Here is a 14,876-nt window from a genome sequence, read left to right as displayed (position 1 = left end):
GGCTCCTTAGGAGAATGGAAGGAAGGAAGGTGAAGAGGGTCCCTGCCCTTCCCTTTCTGTCTGGGGACACGTTAGGTTGTGATGCAGAGAAGGATAACCCAAAGAGAGCACTGGCCGTCCGACTGAGTTGAGGGTAAAAAGCGGAAACATCTAGAATTTGTGGAGCGAAGTACCAAATAAGAGGAAGCTCTGCAAAGAAAGAATTATATAAATCTGTGCATCTATTGGCAACTAATAAGTCAAGCATGCATATTGTGAATGACCACATAGCCAGGCACAAAGTGGGAGGCTGTAAGCTAAAAAATTCCCTGAGCTCACACAGAGCTGGGAGATGTTTATGTCTTGACTAGCAAAAATAAAGAGGTTTTACTGATCCCCTGAGGCATTCAGTAGCCATCAGAGAAAGGCCATGATTCAATCTTAGGACTAAACCAGCCCTAGAGTAAAAGCTACCCTGGGTTCACCCTGACAAAGCTTAAACACAAACTTCAAAAGAACAAAAGTGAGGAGTTCCCTGGTGGCTCAGTGGGTTAAGGATCCAGCGTGGTCACTGCTGTGGCTCAGGTTACTGCTCTGGCATAGGTTCAAGCCCTGGCCAGAGACCTTCTGCACGAACAAGAGTGATCCACAAAGAACTAGACTGTCTGCCAAAGAAAGTCCAACATCTGTAAAGGAAAAGAACAAAATCCAGAACTCCATGTCCAGCACCCAACCAAAAGCTTCTGGACATGTATTGATGGCTGAAATGTGTGACCCATGTCATAAGAAAAATCAGTCAGTGGAAACCAATCAGAAATGACAGGGGTAATGAAATCATCAGCCGTGGACTTTGAAACAGCTCTGATAATTATTCTCAAGGATTCAAAAGAAAACATGAACAAAAATAGAAGATAAAATGGAGTTCCCATCGTGGCTCAGCAGAAACGAATCTGACTAGCATCCATGAGGACATGGGTTCGATCCCTGGCCTTGCTCAGTGGGTTAAGGATCCAGCATTGCTGTGAGCTGCGATGTAGGCTGGCAGCTGTAGCTCCTATTCGACCCCTAGCCTGTGCCGTGGGTAAGGCCCTAAAAAGAAAAAAAAAAAAAAAAAAGGTAGAAGATAAAAAAATTTCTAAGTGGAACTTCAGAAGCTGAAAAACACAGTATCTGGACAGGCTTAAAAGATTAGTCACTACTGAAACAAAATATCAGTCAGCTTGAAAACATAGCAATGGAAGAGTCTAAACTGAAGGATAGAGAAGAAAAAGGCTGAAGAAAATGAACTGAAACTTAATGATTTAAGAACAATATTAAATGGTCAAGGAGGAAGAGAAAATTACTAGAAGGACTAATGCCTGAAAATTTTCCAAATTTGATGAAAGCTATAAATCCTCAGACCAAAAAACTCAATAAGCTCCCTGAAGGATAAGCACAAATGTAACCACACCAAAGTGTGTGGCAAATTGCTAGAAACCAAGAATAAAGAGATACATCTTGGAGTTCCCGTGGTGGCGCAGTGGTTAACGAATCCAACTAGGAACCATGAGATTGCGGGTTCGATCCCTGCCCTTGCTCAGTGGGTTAACGATCCAGTGTTGCCGTGAGCTGTGGTGTAGGTTGCAGACGCGGCTCGGATCCCGCGTTGCTGTGGCTCTGGCATAGGCTGGCAGCTACAGCTCCGATTGGACCCCTAGCCTGGGAACCTCCATATGCCGTGGGAGCAGCCCTAGAAATAGCAAAAAGACAAAAAAAAAAAAAAAAAAAAAAAAAAAGAGAGAGAGATACATCTTGAAAGCAGCCAGGGAGGGAGTGGGGGACACACAAACTTACATAAGAATTAACACTGACTTCTCAGAGACAAAAGTTAAAAAACAATGGAATAACTCTTTAAAGCACTGAAAGGAAAAAAATTCCTTCAGAAAATAGAGAACATTTCCCAACTCATTTTATGAAGGCAGCATTACACTAAGAGCAAAACCAGTCAAAGATATTATAAGGAAAACCGCAGACCAATATGCCTCATGAAAATATATGTGACAAATCTTTAACAAAATATTAGACAGTTGAATCCAGCAATGTATAAAAAAGGATAATATATTATTCTGGATTTTATCCCAGGAGTCCAAGATTATTTTAACATGAAAAAAAAAATGAATCAATGTATTTGACCTTTTAGCAGAATAAAGGAGCAAAATCATATCATTTCACTAAATGCAGAAAAAACATGACAAAATTCAATACTGATGATGAAAACAGTCAGCGCTTTCAGAATAGAAGGAAGCTTCCTTAAGCTGATAAAGGATGTCTGAAAATCCTACAGAAAACATTATAGTTAATGGTGAAACAGTACCATATTCTCCGTAAAATCAGGACCAAAGCCAAAGAAGCCTTCTCTCACTTCTCAATATTTACTCTGTACTGAATATCCTAGCAGGTGCAGTAAGCTAGAAAAAGAAAAAAAGGCATACAGATGGAAAAGCTAAAAGTACAATTGGCATTACTCACAAGTGACTTCCCAATCATGATTGTGTACATATCAAGTCAAAAAGATGCCTCCAGGAGTTCCCGTCGTGGTGCAGTGGTTAACGAATCCGACTAGGAACCATGAGGTTGCGGGTTCGATCCCTGGCCTTGCTCAGTGGGTTAAGGTTCCGGCATTGCTGTGAGCTGTGGTGTAGGTTGCAGATGCGGCTTGGATCCCGCATTGCTGTGGCTCTGGCATAGACCGGCGGCTACAGCTCCGATTGGACCCCTGGCCTGGGAACCTCCATATGCCTTGGGAGCGGCCTAGAAAAGGCAAAGACACACACACACACACACACAAAAGATACCTCCAGAAATAAGTAAAAGTAAGCAAGATGACCAGAATCAAGTCAAAAGGCAAAAACATAAAACTGTTATTATATACCATGTACTATATCCATCCAATAGAATACCATTCAACATGAAAAATAATGAACTACTGAAACTCCCAACAGCATGACTGGATCTCAGAAACAGTATGCTGAAGGAAAGAAGCCAGACATAAAAAATTTCATATTGTACAATTCCATTTTTATGACATTTTAGAACCGGAAGAACTAATCTAGAGGGACAGAAAGCAGATTGGTGGTTTCTTTGAGCCAGGGGTGGAGAGATTGAATGCAATGTCATGAAGGAATTTTCTAGGGTGAGAACAAATGTTGTCTACCTTCTTAGGGGTGCTTTCATTGATGTATACGTTTGTCAAAGCTCATTGACCTGTGCGCTTAAAATGGGTATGTTTTATTGTTTGCAAAGATAGAGTTTAAATTAATTGAAATTTAGAATCCCTGCTAAGCAAAAATAAGTGTAATGATTTGAAGTGCTGGTGACTAATTTACTTGAAGCATTTAGTGAGAGATGTTGAGCCACGTTCTGCCTTCAGCACTGCATTTTACCTATGCCAGGAGGAAGTCCTTAGAGACAGTAGCAAAAACTCCAGGCAGGAACGATGAAGGATCAGGGGACAGTGGAAAGAGAACCTATGCACGTCTTTATTTCTTCATGTTAACTCATTGTTGCCCATGTGCCAGCCAGTGTGCTATGGAAAATTCCCTGTTTGGTCTCTCTTGCTCCCTCCAGTAAGCCCCTCTTTCTGGGAAGGAGAATCGTACAGACTAGAACTCCAGGCAAGTCTCTCTTCCCCTCCCTTTTGAGTAGAATAATTTGAATGTGATCTGACCCTGTTACCAGTTGAAGAATTTGAATATTGCACACAGTTGTGTTCTTCTGATATGTCCTTAGACTTCTCAGAAATGTTGTACATATGATCCACGGGTGATTGACTCCGTGGATACGGAACCACAAACATGGAGGGCCAGCTGTAAAGTTATACCCATTTTTGACTGTGTAGAGGTTAGGCATCCCTAACCCCCACATTATTTTCCAAGGGTCAGCTGTATTGTCATTCACATAGCAGACATGTATTGGGTACCTACTATGTGCCAGGAAGTATGCTTGTGGCTGGGTATAAAACAGACATTGTTATGTAGTACTCTCTATCTCACAGACAGTGATTGGAAAACTACTAGGTTGAATTCAGAAGACCTGGTTCTCATGCCGAGTCGGCCCTGTACCTGCTGATGTGCTCTAAACAAGTCACCTAACTTCTCAGGCCCTCACTTTTCCCCTTTCAAATTTCCATTTTAAGAATTTGAAGTATTTTAGCAATAATTTCCAGCTTGATAGGCACTGTCAATACCCACTGCTGAAGGGACCATGACTTGATTGGAGCTTGACTGTGAGATTTGAGGAGGTGCAGAGGGCTGTGCCACACAGCTCATCTATCCATTCAAGAGCCCTTTTCTTAGACCACCATGCTTATCTTTGGTGATGCATCAAAGTCATCTGGGGAGGTTGAAAAACTAATGAATGCCAAAGCAGCATCCGAGGCCAGTTAAATCAGGATCTCTCAGGGAGAGACCTAGGCATCAGTCACTTTGAAACACATTTAACTGTCTACTTATTTATCCTTTACATACCCATTCATCCCCAACCCTCAAAGGAAGTAGGTCTGTGGGATCTGGCATATGGTATTGAATTTGAGCGTACCATTTTGACAACAGCTAGTGGTGCTGTGTGTGTGTAACAACTGTAGTCAGAGCAAGTCAGGCCATTAGCACTGAGCTCAAGGCATAGCTGAGCCCATGGGTCATCCTGTATTTCTGCCATCTAAGAAAGAATTTGGGATTCTCCATTGTCTGTTATTACCAACTTTATTGCCTGACTCAATTCATGCATTCAACAAGTATTTATTGGATGCCTGCTATATGCCAGGCTCTGTGTCCTGGAAGCTCTGTGGAGAGCAGAAATTAACCAGGTGGGTAGAGGGAAGAGCACATGCAAAGTCCCTGTGGCAGAAAGGAGGTGGGCCAGCCAGAAGAACCGAAAGGATGTGGCTATAGCAGAAAGAACTCTGGCTGCATACAGTGCCAGGAGGACAGCAATGTGGGAAAGGGCCAGACCACCCCATGCCCCACACCCTACCCCATGCCGAGCTGCAGCTGCAGATGGGAGGAGGCTGTCGTGGGTGCATTGTCTCCAAACGTGTTGCCTTTCAGCAGTATACTGAGTGACTGTAGGACCTCAATAAAAAGAGGCTATTAGCAAGAACAGTGTGAAAGCATGGTCATGAGTCATATGGAGACGGTAACCCAAGACTGACACATTTTTCTTTAGTTCCCTCCCAGGCAAAACCACAAGCCCCACCCCCAGGGCCATGCTTCCCGATAACAATAGCTCATAGGCACTGAGACCTAGGTGCGTGCCAGGCTCTGTTGTTAGCACTTTATTGCCTCACTGAATCTCCATTACCAGGCTATCAGATAGGTACTATTACTATCCCTTTTTATGGAGAGACGTGAGAGGTTAATAACATGCTCACGATCACACAGCTACTGAGAGGTAAAACTAGGAAAAGAACCTAGACAGTCTCTCTCCAGGTGGTCAGGCAATCCTGGAGCCGCATTGATGTTGGAACATGATGGTGGTTCTGCTTGGGGCTCATGCTGAAATGTGTTCTCGTTATTTGGAGACAAGGGAAGCCATCGTGAGGTTTCAAGTGGGTGGGAACACAGTCACATGGCATTTCTCCTCCATTTACACAGAAAATGGACAGTTGACCAAGACGCCTTCACTCCTATAGCTGATACACAACCCACGAAACCAGAAAACAAAAGAAACAATAACGGCCGGTTGAAATTTCAGGGGAACTGTAGATATAATAGGTATAATATAATTTCTGGTTTTGAGGCTGCTCAAGTGAATTCACTTGATGTATGTGCTGTCAGAAAATTGTCCTGCCCCCAGCGAAGTACTTAACACCTTCTTGGAAACAGGACTCAAGTGTTTGGCTAGATTCTTGTGAAGCCTTCATTCAGACTCACCTCCTATACCCTGGAGTGAGAAACAAGAGGGCTCTGGAAACTACATGGAAAGTTATATGGAAATTGCAGTCTTACATACGCAAGCAGCCTCCTTGTAATCCAAGGAAATTGGTTAATTGCCAGGAGCCTTGGGCTCAGCGGGAAATTATCACTGCCGCCATCAACACCCTGTACTGTGTTTTGATGGTCTGTGATTACGTGGTATTTGGGACATGGACCCATGAACACGAGGGACAGAGTCTCTTTTAACTCATGCCCAACTAGTCTGTAGTCAAATCAACACTGGTTGAGTACCTTTCTATAGCAAACAGTATCTCATTTAATTTTCAGAATGGCCCTGGTCAGGGAAGTGAATCCCCACCCTTAGAGATAAGGAATGTGCATAGACCCGGGCTTCCTTCCCTTTCTCGTTGAAACGAAGACTCAGCTGCCAGGCTGTTCATCCAAACTTATTCCCAAAGATTGCCTGGCGCTCCAGTACCTCCGGCTCAGCCGAGGAGAGGCAATGGAGCCTGATTTCTTTTGTCCAACAGCTGCAGAACCAGGAGCTGCTGAGGGCGATGATGAGGAAGGCTGAGCTGGAAATCAGCAGCAAAGTGATCGAAACAATGAAGAGACTGGAGGATCCTGTGCAGCGACAGCGGGTCCTGGTGGAGCAGGACAGACAGAAATACCTGCAGGAAGAGGAAAAGATTGTCAGGAAGCTGTGGTGAGTTGGGTCCTTTGTTGCAGGCTTAGCTGTTTCACCTGAAGAGTAAACCAGTCTGTTCTCACCCTCTTTCTTCATGGGGTGCCTACCACGTACAGTTAGAGTTCTGCTGGTTTGGGTTATATGGACCCTTAGCCAGTGGCCCCTCCATCCAGACTCTGGAAATTAAACAGTCCTCAGGATCTGAGCCAGTCGCTTTCAAAGCTGGAGCATCACCCAGTCCTATAGAGCTTGGCAATGCAGAACGCTTAAAGGAGCCAATGGCACAGCCCGGTGATAAATGGGAAGTCTTGTTTCAGCTCAGTAAATTAAAACTAATAACCAAAATTTTAGTGGTGCTAAAATTATCCCCCTCTTACTCAACCGTAGTTAAAATCATGAAAAAAAGAATTTAAATGTGAAGTATGTCTGATCTGGAATGAAGGATGCTTCCTAGGATCTTACCCATCTTCTCTGAGGTTCTTAGTGAAAGCATCTATCAAGTCCCACTATTGAAATGAGCGAAAGTTTATGACTCCCCAGTCACTGGGGCAGGCCCATCTTTTGTATTAATGTATGTTTTGTTAAGCAATGAAGATTTATCATAGAACAGTTTCACCTTTTAGTATAATGAATAGTCATTGGGTTCTTCTAGTGGTAGTAATTCTCTCTCTTTTATTTTTTGAGTTTCACAAAGCCATTTTTTAATTAGTTAAACATTTTATTTTTTATCCAGTTTTTTTGTTTGTTTGTTTGTTTTTTGTCTTTTTGCCATTTCTAGGGCCGCTCCCGGCATATGGAGGTTCCCAGGCTAGGGGTCAAATCGGAGCTGTAGCCTCCGGCCTATGCCAGAGCCACAGCAACACAGGATCCGAGCCGCGTCTGCAACCTACACCACAGCTCACGGCAACGCCAGATGGTTAACCCACTGAGCAAGGGCAGGGACTGAACCCACAACCTCATGGTTCCTAGTCGGATTCGTTAACCACTGCGCCAGACGGGAACTGCTTTATCCAGTTTTTAAAAGTGACACTCCATTTTCAGTTATGATAAAACATTGGCTCTATTCCCCCCCGCGTTGTACAATAATCCTTGAGCCAATCTTACACCCAATAGTTTCTCCCGCCCACTCCCTCATCCCTATGCTGCCCCCCCCCACTGGTAACCTCTAGTTTGTTCTCTGTATCTGCAAGTCTGCTTCTTGCTCCTTTTTTGTTATAATCACTAGTTGGTTATATTTTTTAGATTCTACATATAAGTGGTATCAGACAGTATTTGTCTTTCTCTGTCTGAGTTATTCCACTTAGCATAATGCCCTCCAGGTCCATCCTTGTGGCTGCAAATGGCCAACTTTCATTCTTTTCTATGGCTGAGTCGTTTTCCATCATATATAGGTAATTTCCTGGATTCTTGGAACGCCCCCAAAATGGGATTGTAAGGAAACAAACCTTTCAAATTCTTTTCATGACCAGAATCACCAGGAGCTACATGATGGCGAGTTTTGTGATCTATCACCTCCTTGATATTTGAGCTATAGTTTGTCACCTCAGATGCCAACCCAATGTGTCTGATTAAAATTAGAATGTTCCAAGAGTTCCCTGGTGGCCTAGTGGTTAGGATTTGGTGCTTTCACCACTGCAGCTTAAGTTCAGTTCCTGGTCTGGGAATTGAGATCCCACATCAAGCCACTGCACACTGTGCCCCAAAATAAATAATACAATGAAATTAGAATGTTCCTCTCAGTAGCAGTCTAAAGAAAAAAATCAATTGGGGTTATTATTTTCTTAAAGAATTAAATTTGACCACTGTTCATCAAGATCTCAAAAAAAGCCTCTAAATTTGTATTTAGCTCATGCATTTATAGGCAGTTAATGGCCAACCATGAGCTAATAAGACTATTATTTGTCCAGAATGTTTCTGTGACAGCCCAATTGTGTATCGCTAGGTCTCAATGTTCTTCTTGAAAACTTCTTTTAAATATGTAGCCTTTCGCACTCCTCTTGCAGCGCAGTAGGTTAATGATCCATTGCTGTTACTGCAGCATCTTGGGTCACTGCTGTTGCTCGGTTCTGTTCCTGGCCCGGGCTCAGCCAATAATAAAAATCATAACAATGATGATGATGTGGTAAATTAAAATGTGGCCTTTTGGTATTTTTATAGAATTTCCAGTTGAATTATGAAAAAGCAAATGTCCTTCCTTTAAAATGGTATTTATGAGTTAGCTGAGATTGAACTCTTGCTTCCGACCTAGAAAAAGCATCTCTAATCTCAATAATATCCTGAGACTAGTAGCTGAGCATAGGACTGAGTTAGGACGGGGAGTGGAACAAATACGTCTTGAGAAGACTTGACATGGTTGGCTCTGTGGGTCAGTCACACCATAAGATGTGCAGCGGGCACCTGAAGTTCAATCTGGCCACGCAAAACATAGGAGTACGTGAGAGCACAAAACAGGTAATTTCCAGGGGTCGACTGCACCTACACAGAGGAGAAATTGCTTCGAGCCCCAGGGTTCAGGAAGGCTCACCCTGAGTTCTGCCTTGCTTCACAGGCCCCCAGGCCAAGGGTGTACCCTATGCACAGTAGAGCCTTACAAATGGTTTGCTAAACTGAACTGAGATGGCCATTACGCCAGATGGGATTTTCATCAGTGGAGGCTAGAGAGGGGGGCCTCCCAGGCAGAAGAACCCAAGGACCACTGTTTCAGGACCAGGGACCTTCAGGACATCGGGCATAGACCAGTTGGGCGGGAGAGTTGAGTGCAGGATACTAACCACGTCTGCTGCTTGGGTTGGGCCATTCCTGTTTGCATGGTGCCAGCCCATATTTAGATCAAACTCACTCCAGCTTGATAATCTGCTTGGCCTGTGTTTACCGAGATTGGAAGATCACGCAATAGAAGCCTGGATTTCTGGCTTTTTGTGCATGTTCCTGGATCCAGTGCCCAGATTCAGTATTTCTCTGGATGGAACTTAGGAATGTGTGTCTTACAAAGGTGCAGGCGAGGTTCAAAAGCATCTTCTCATTTGAGAATTCCTGTCTGGTCTGGTGAGGAGGTCCCTGGATCTTTTTTTGATCAAGGAAGTAGGAAATCAGAGCTGTATTTCAGATGCAAGCATGTGCAGGACTGCCTGGGGCAGAGAGAGATTGGAATCTAGGAACGCATACTGGAAGCAATGATAACAGTCCAGACAAAATCCAGTCAGGCCCAAATCAAGCAGTAGAAATAGGAATGGGAAAATGAACCAAATACATGATGGACTAATGCAGTGGATCAGAGTGATGAGAAAGAGCAGGTTATAAAAGACACTTCAAATTTCAACTCTGGTATGTTAGGAAGGAGTTCCCTTGTGGCTCAGTGGGTTAAGGCTCTGGTGTTGTCTCTGCTGTGGCTGTGGTTACAGCTGTGGTGTGAGTTCAGTCCCTGGCCCAGGAGCTTCTGCATGCTGCAGGGGTAGCCAAAAAAGAAAGGAAGGAAGGAAGGAAGAAGAAGAAGGAAGGAAGGAAGGAAGGAAGGAAGAAGGAAGGAAGAAAAGAAACGTTAGGAAAACATTCAGTCACATATCCCCGTTCCCCATCCCCCTCCTCCTCTCCCTGTTCCTCTCCTTACACACACACAAAACTAATTTCTCTTGGGAATAATGGAAGTTGCTGGTGAGCCATTCAGATGGCAGAGAAATTTGGGACTACAACTATGGAGAGAAATTAGATCAAGATGATTTCTCTTTGGTAGGTGGATACCTAGGATGTAATAGTTGGGCTTCTAATAACAGACAAAATCTATTTCAATAAATGAATGCTGCTTTCCAAAGTAGCATGGAAAGTACTTCAATGAGTGGAATGGATTTACCTATAAACCATAGCATCTATAAACATCTAAGACTCTTGGGAGCAAAGTTTACATCTCGAAAGTCCTATTGATGACTAAGATGTTGAAAATGTATTCTCAGACCTCATTTTAGCTCCATGGCCTCTTTGATCACATTTTGGATGAATGTATTCCATCTGAATGCTATGTCTATAAATAGACACCATAAATATACAAATAGAAGTGACATTGTGCACACAGGAATACCCATACACATTTCTGAATGTTCCATGAGCAACAAACTAAAAGCTTTGACATTTACAGTTCTCCTGAGGGCAGGGTTATGAAATCCAAGAGGCACATTGTGGAGAAGAGATTAAAAGAGAATTTTAGGCGGACTGATTTTGGGTCAGGTGACAGCTCCTTGGCGTATTCATTGCAACTTGGCAGGCTTGTGTGTTGTTAATGGAACCACGATAACATATGAGTCTTAGCTCTCCCATCCAAGCTTGGAAGGACTGGACAATGTGTCCAGTCTACATAGTAAAACGATTCTGTTTGGTCATGAAAAGAACTTTTCCCCACAGAGGTACCATATTTGGGCTCTTATGATAGAGAGCGCACCTTCTTTCCAGCGAGGGGATGCAGTAGACTTGGGAAATTCCCTCTGGGCAGGGAGCCTCTCCATGGTTTGCAGATGAGGACAGATGAGTCTTTGCCTTTTGGTCTTGACATCACAGCATCTCACGGGAAGGGGTCATGGGCAACTTTGGTCCATAACAGAATCAAAGACATCATCAAACCCTCTATCCCTCTCCTCAGAGGTAGGTGAATTTGTTGTTTGCCTGTTACTCTTGTTGGATACATGACATCCATCCTGCCTAAACCTCTCCTGCAGCTGCCATGCCACCCATTGCTCCATCCACTTCTCCACCTGCTGGGCGGGGTCATCTTCCTGGTATCCGTGGTGCCTTTCTTTCTCTTTTTCTTCCAATTTTATTGAGATGTAATTGACATACAGCACTGTACAAGTTTAAGTACAGCATAATAATTTGACTTAGACACATCACGAAATTATTGCTACCGTAAATTTAGTGAACATCCATCATGTCATATAGATAGAAAATTAAAGAAGTGGAAAAAAATATTTTTCCTTGTGATGAGAACTCTTAGGATTTACTCGTAAGAACACTCATATTTAACATACAACAGAGTTAATTATATTTGTCACATTGTACAGTACATCCCTAGTTCTTATTTATCTTATAACTGGTTGTACTTTTCTCAGCCCATTTCATGCTCAGAGCGCCAGTGGCGGCATAGCTGATCGCTTACTGCCACCTAGTGGCTCTTCAAATCAAAGTTTTTGTCCCGGGAGTTCCCACTGTGGCACAGCAGAAAGGAATGGGACTAGTATCCATGAGGATGCAGATTCAATCCATGGCCTCGCTCCCTGGGGTCGAGGATCTGCGGTTGCCATGAGCTGTGGTGTTGGGCGCAGACATGGCTCAGATCCCACGTTGCTGTGGCTGTGGTGTAGGCTGGCAGCTGTAGCTCCAAATTGACCCCTAGCCTGAGAACCTCCATATGCCATGGTTGTGGCCCTAAAAAGCAAAAAAAAAAAAAGTTCTTTTCCCGTTTCTTTATGAATGATGTTTCAGTTGTCAAATTTACAGGCGCAATGTTCAGAGTGGGGTTATTAATGTGCCAGGAGATAGGATGTTCTTATTGGTGTGTTTATTTGTTGAACTGGAACACCTTACCTTAGTTCTATTGGAACTGGCAGTACCCTAAGTGGGGGTGTATGTGTATACACACACACACACACCCCAGAAAGCAGGTCTGTGCTCATTTCCTCTCTTTGTAGCCTGGAGAGGACACTCAGTCCTTACTGATGGATGGAACCATCAGTGTCAACCAGAGGTTCTCAGGCAGGAGCAAGTTCGTTCCCCTGCTGTCCCCCAGAGACATTTAACAATGCCTGGCGACATACTTGTTTGTCACACGTTAGGGGCGGGTGCTACCCACCTCTGGTATGTAGAGGCGGGGGGTGCTGCTAAACATCTTACCATGCACAGGACAGGCCCACCACAACAGAACACCTGCCCAGCCCCAAAGTTCAAGAAGGGTGACAGAGAGCACCTCCTGGTTTTGCTCCTTCTCCCCCTCTCTTTCTCCTCTGTCGAATCACAAAGCGCACACACCCCTTCCTTGGTTGGCATCAGCACCCTTGAAAATGCAGAGCAAAAATCAGCAGCTTTGCCTGCCAGGCAGCCAACCAGGGCCTCCCATGGACAGCGCTGGAAAAGCCTGTACCCTCCTTGCACCTCAACAGACTATCCTAAGCCAAACCAAGCTACTCCCCTCCCATGTGATTCCACCACCTCGGTGGGAATGGAGGGAGCTGCCAGGCCAGTACCGGAGGGGTGGCCAGGCCACGAGGCCCAGGGGAGCCCTTTGCTCCTGCATGGGTCCTTACTGGAGGTCTCAGCGCTCACTCTCTCTGTGGTCTGCCTGTCCCCCAGCGACCTGGAGGACTTCGTTGAGGACCTGAAGAAGGACTCCGCATCAGCCAGCCGCGTGGTTACTCTAAAAGACGTGGAAGATGGGGCTTTTCTCCTGCGCCAAGTGGGAGAGGCTGTAGCTTCCCTGAAAGGTAAGCATCCTTCTTGGACAAAGTCTGAAGCCCGTTTCCTGGGTTGTTAAAAAATTCTGTCCAATAGTGAAGGAGTCATTCACGCATGTGTGCAGCTGTTCCTCCAATACCCACGTGTGCCAGGGGAAGGGGGTGTGTCCCGGAAAGGTTGGGGGTGGAGCTTTGGGGCTCCCGGCTTCCACCACGCTCCTATGTGCAGCTATTCAACCAACACCCACGCGTGCCAGGCACGGCTCTGGGCACTGTGGAAATATCACTGGACAAGACGATAAGTGTCCCTGTCTTGAAGCCGATAGTTTAGTGGGTGCTGTAATATTTAGGACACATGATACTAATAAGTTTCTCTTTCTGGGCACTTACAAAGCACCGGGACCCCTGTGCTAAATTCATTAACCGCAACCCAAGGGACGCTTGAACTTATCCCAAATATACAGACAGGAAATGAGGCATAGAGAGGGCCCCGCCCTTGCGCAAGGTCACATTAAACTCCACTCCGCCTTCCGAAGATACGTGAGCCTCACTGTGGCAGATGAACCCCAGGCTTCTCAACCCTGTCCACGGTGGTCGGGATGCGGGGCCGGAGGCAGTGCGGGGGTGGGGGGGTGGGGAGGGCTTGCTGTTCTGGCTTTTTCTTCTTCAGCTCACCAGCTGCTCTTGGCCCACAGGAGAGTTTCCAACCTTACAAAACAAGATGCGAGCCATCCTGCGTATAGAAGTGGAGGCCGTGCGGTTTCTGAAGGAGGAGCCGCACAGGCTGGACAGCCTCCTGCAAAGAGTGCGCGGCATGACGGACACCCTGACCATGTTGAGGAGGTGACCTGAGCTTCGCAAGGGGCGGGCGGGCGGGGCTGTGGGGCAGGGGGCGGGGTCTGCAGCGGGGCGGGGCCTGCAGTGGGGCGGGGCCTGCATGCTGAGTCCTTCCCAGGAAGGTTGGAGGTGGAGCTTTGGGGCTCCTGGGACCAGTCTTCGTTGTCACTGCCTGTCAACCCAAGGTATTGCCAGCGTTGAAAATTCTGTTGCCATATGGCTTGAGGTCCTGACTCTGCAGCACAGGCTTGCTGCCTTTGGCACATCCTAGGGCTTAAAATTAGTAAACACAGTAAACATTTTTTTAAAATCATTTGAATGATCCTAAAAAAATCATTTTTCATAACATTTTGAAGTTGAAGGATGGGTCGAATTATTTTAGCAGCCTCCTTCACTCCAGGGGCACACAGGACTTCAGTGAGAAGGCACTAAGTGGAAATAAAGAGAGCCTTTCTTGAATTACCTACTGAAAGAGAGATTGTTGGCCCCACTTAGAAAAGAGAAACACACCTCCTTAGGTGGCACCGGCCAGTCACCCTTACCGAGGGTGTGCCTTCCCACGAAGGGAGACACAATGGAGCAAAGACTGAAAGAAATCACTAACCCATCATGATTTTACTTAAAAAAAAAACTCCACAACTTCACACCCACATAAAAATTGCTGTCAGGGAGTTCCCACTGTGGCACAAAGGAATTGTGGCATCTCTGCAGCACCAGGATGCAGGTTCAATCCCCAGCCTGGCACAGTGGGTTAAGGATCCAGTGTTGCTGCAGCATAGGTCAAAACTGCAGCTCAGGTCTGATCCCTGCCTGGGGAATTCCATATGCCCTGCGGAGGCCAAAAAAGGGGGAAAAAATTGCGCTGGCAGAAGAACCATGATAGACTCCGTCTTTGAGTGACAGATCTCTTTCTACATCTGTGAGTGCTTTCCCTTTACACGAATTATTAGCACATTCAGTCCTCACTGACAGTCCTGTGGTGGAGTTCCCTGGTGGTTAAGGTTTCTGCATTGTCACTGCTGTGGCACA

General features: G+C 45.3%; 1 protein-coding gene across 1 annotated transcript in view; it reads left to right on the top strand.

The window, feature by feature from the left end:
* The window catches only part of KIAA1217 (KIAA1217 ortholog), a 325,298-nt gene that overhangs the window by 285,631 nt on the left and 24,791 nt on the right, over positions 1 to 14,876 (top strand). The window contains 3 exon segments of the mRNA XM_021064229.1: positions 6,422 to 6,597; positions 12,910 to 13,040; positions 13,706 to 13,853. Of these exon segments, the coding sequence (XP_020919888.1) occupies positions 6,422 to 6,597; positions 12,910 to 13,040; positions 13,706 to 13,853 (455 nt within the window).

Source organism: Sus scrofa, chromosome 10 (genome assembly GCF_000003025.6).
Source record: "Sus scrofa isolate TJ Tabasco breed Duroc chromosome 10, Sscrofa11.1, whole genome shotgun sequence".
NCBI classification, from domain to species: domain Eukaryota; kingdom Metazoa; phylum Chordata; class Mammalia; order Artiodactyla; family Suidae; genus Sus; species Sus scrofa.
The sequence above is the reverse complement of the archived record's forward strand: the minus strand, read 5'-3'. Positions and strand labels throughout refer to the sequence as shown.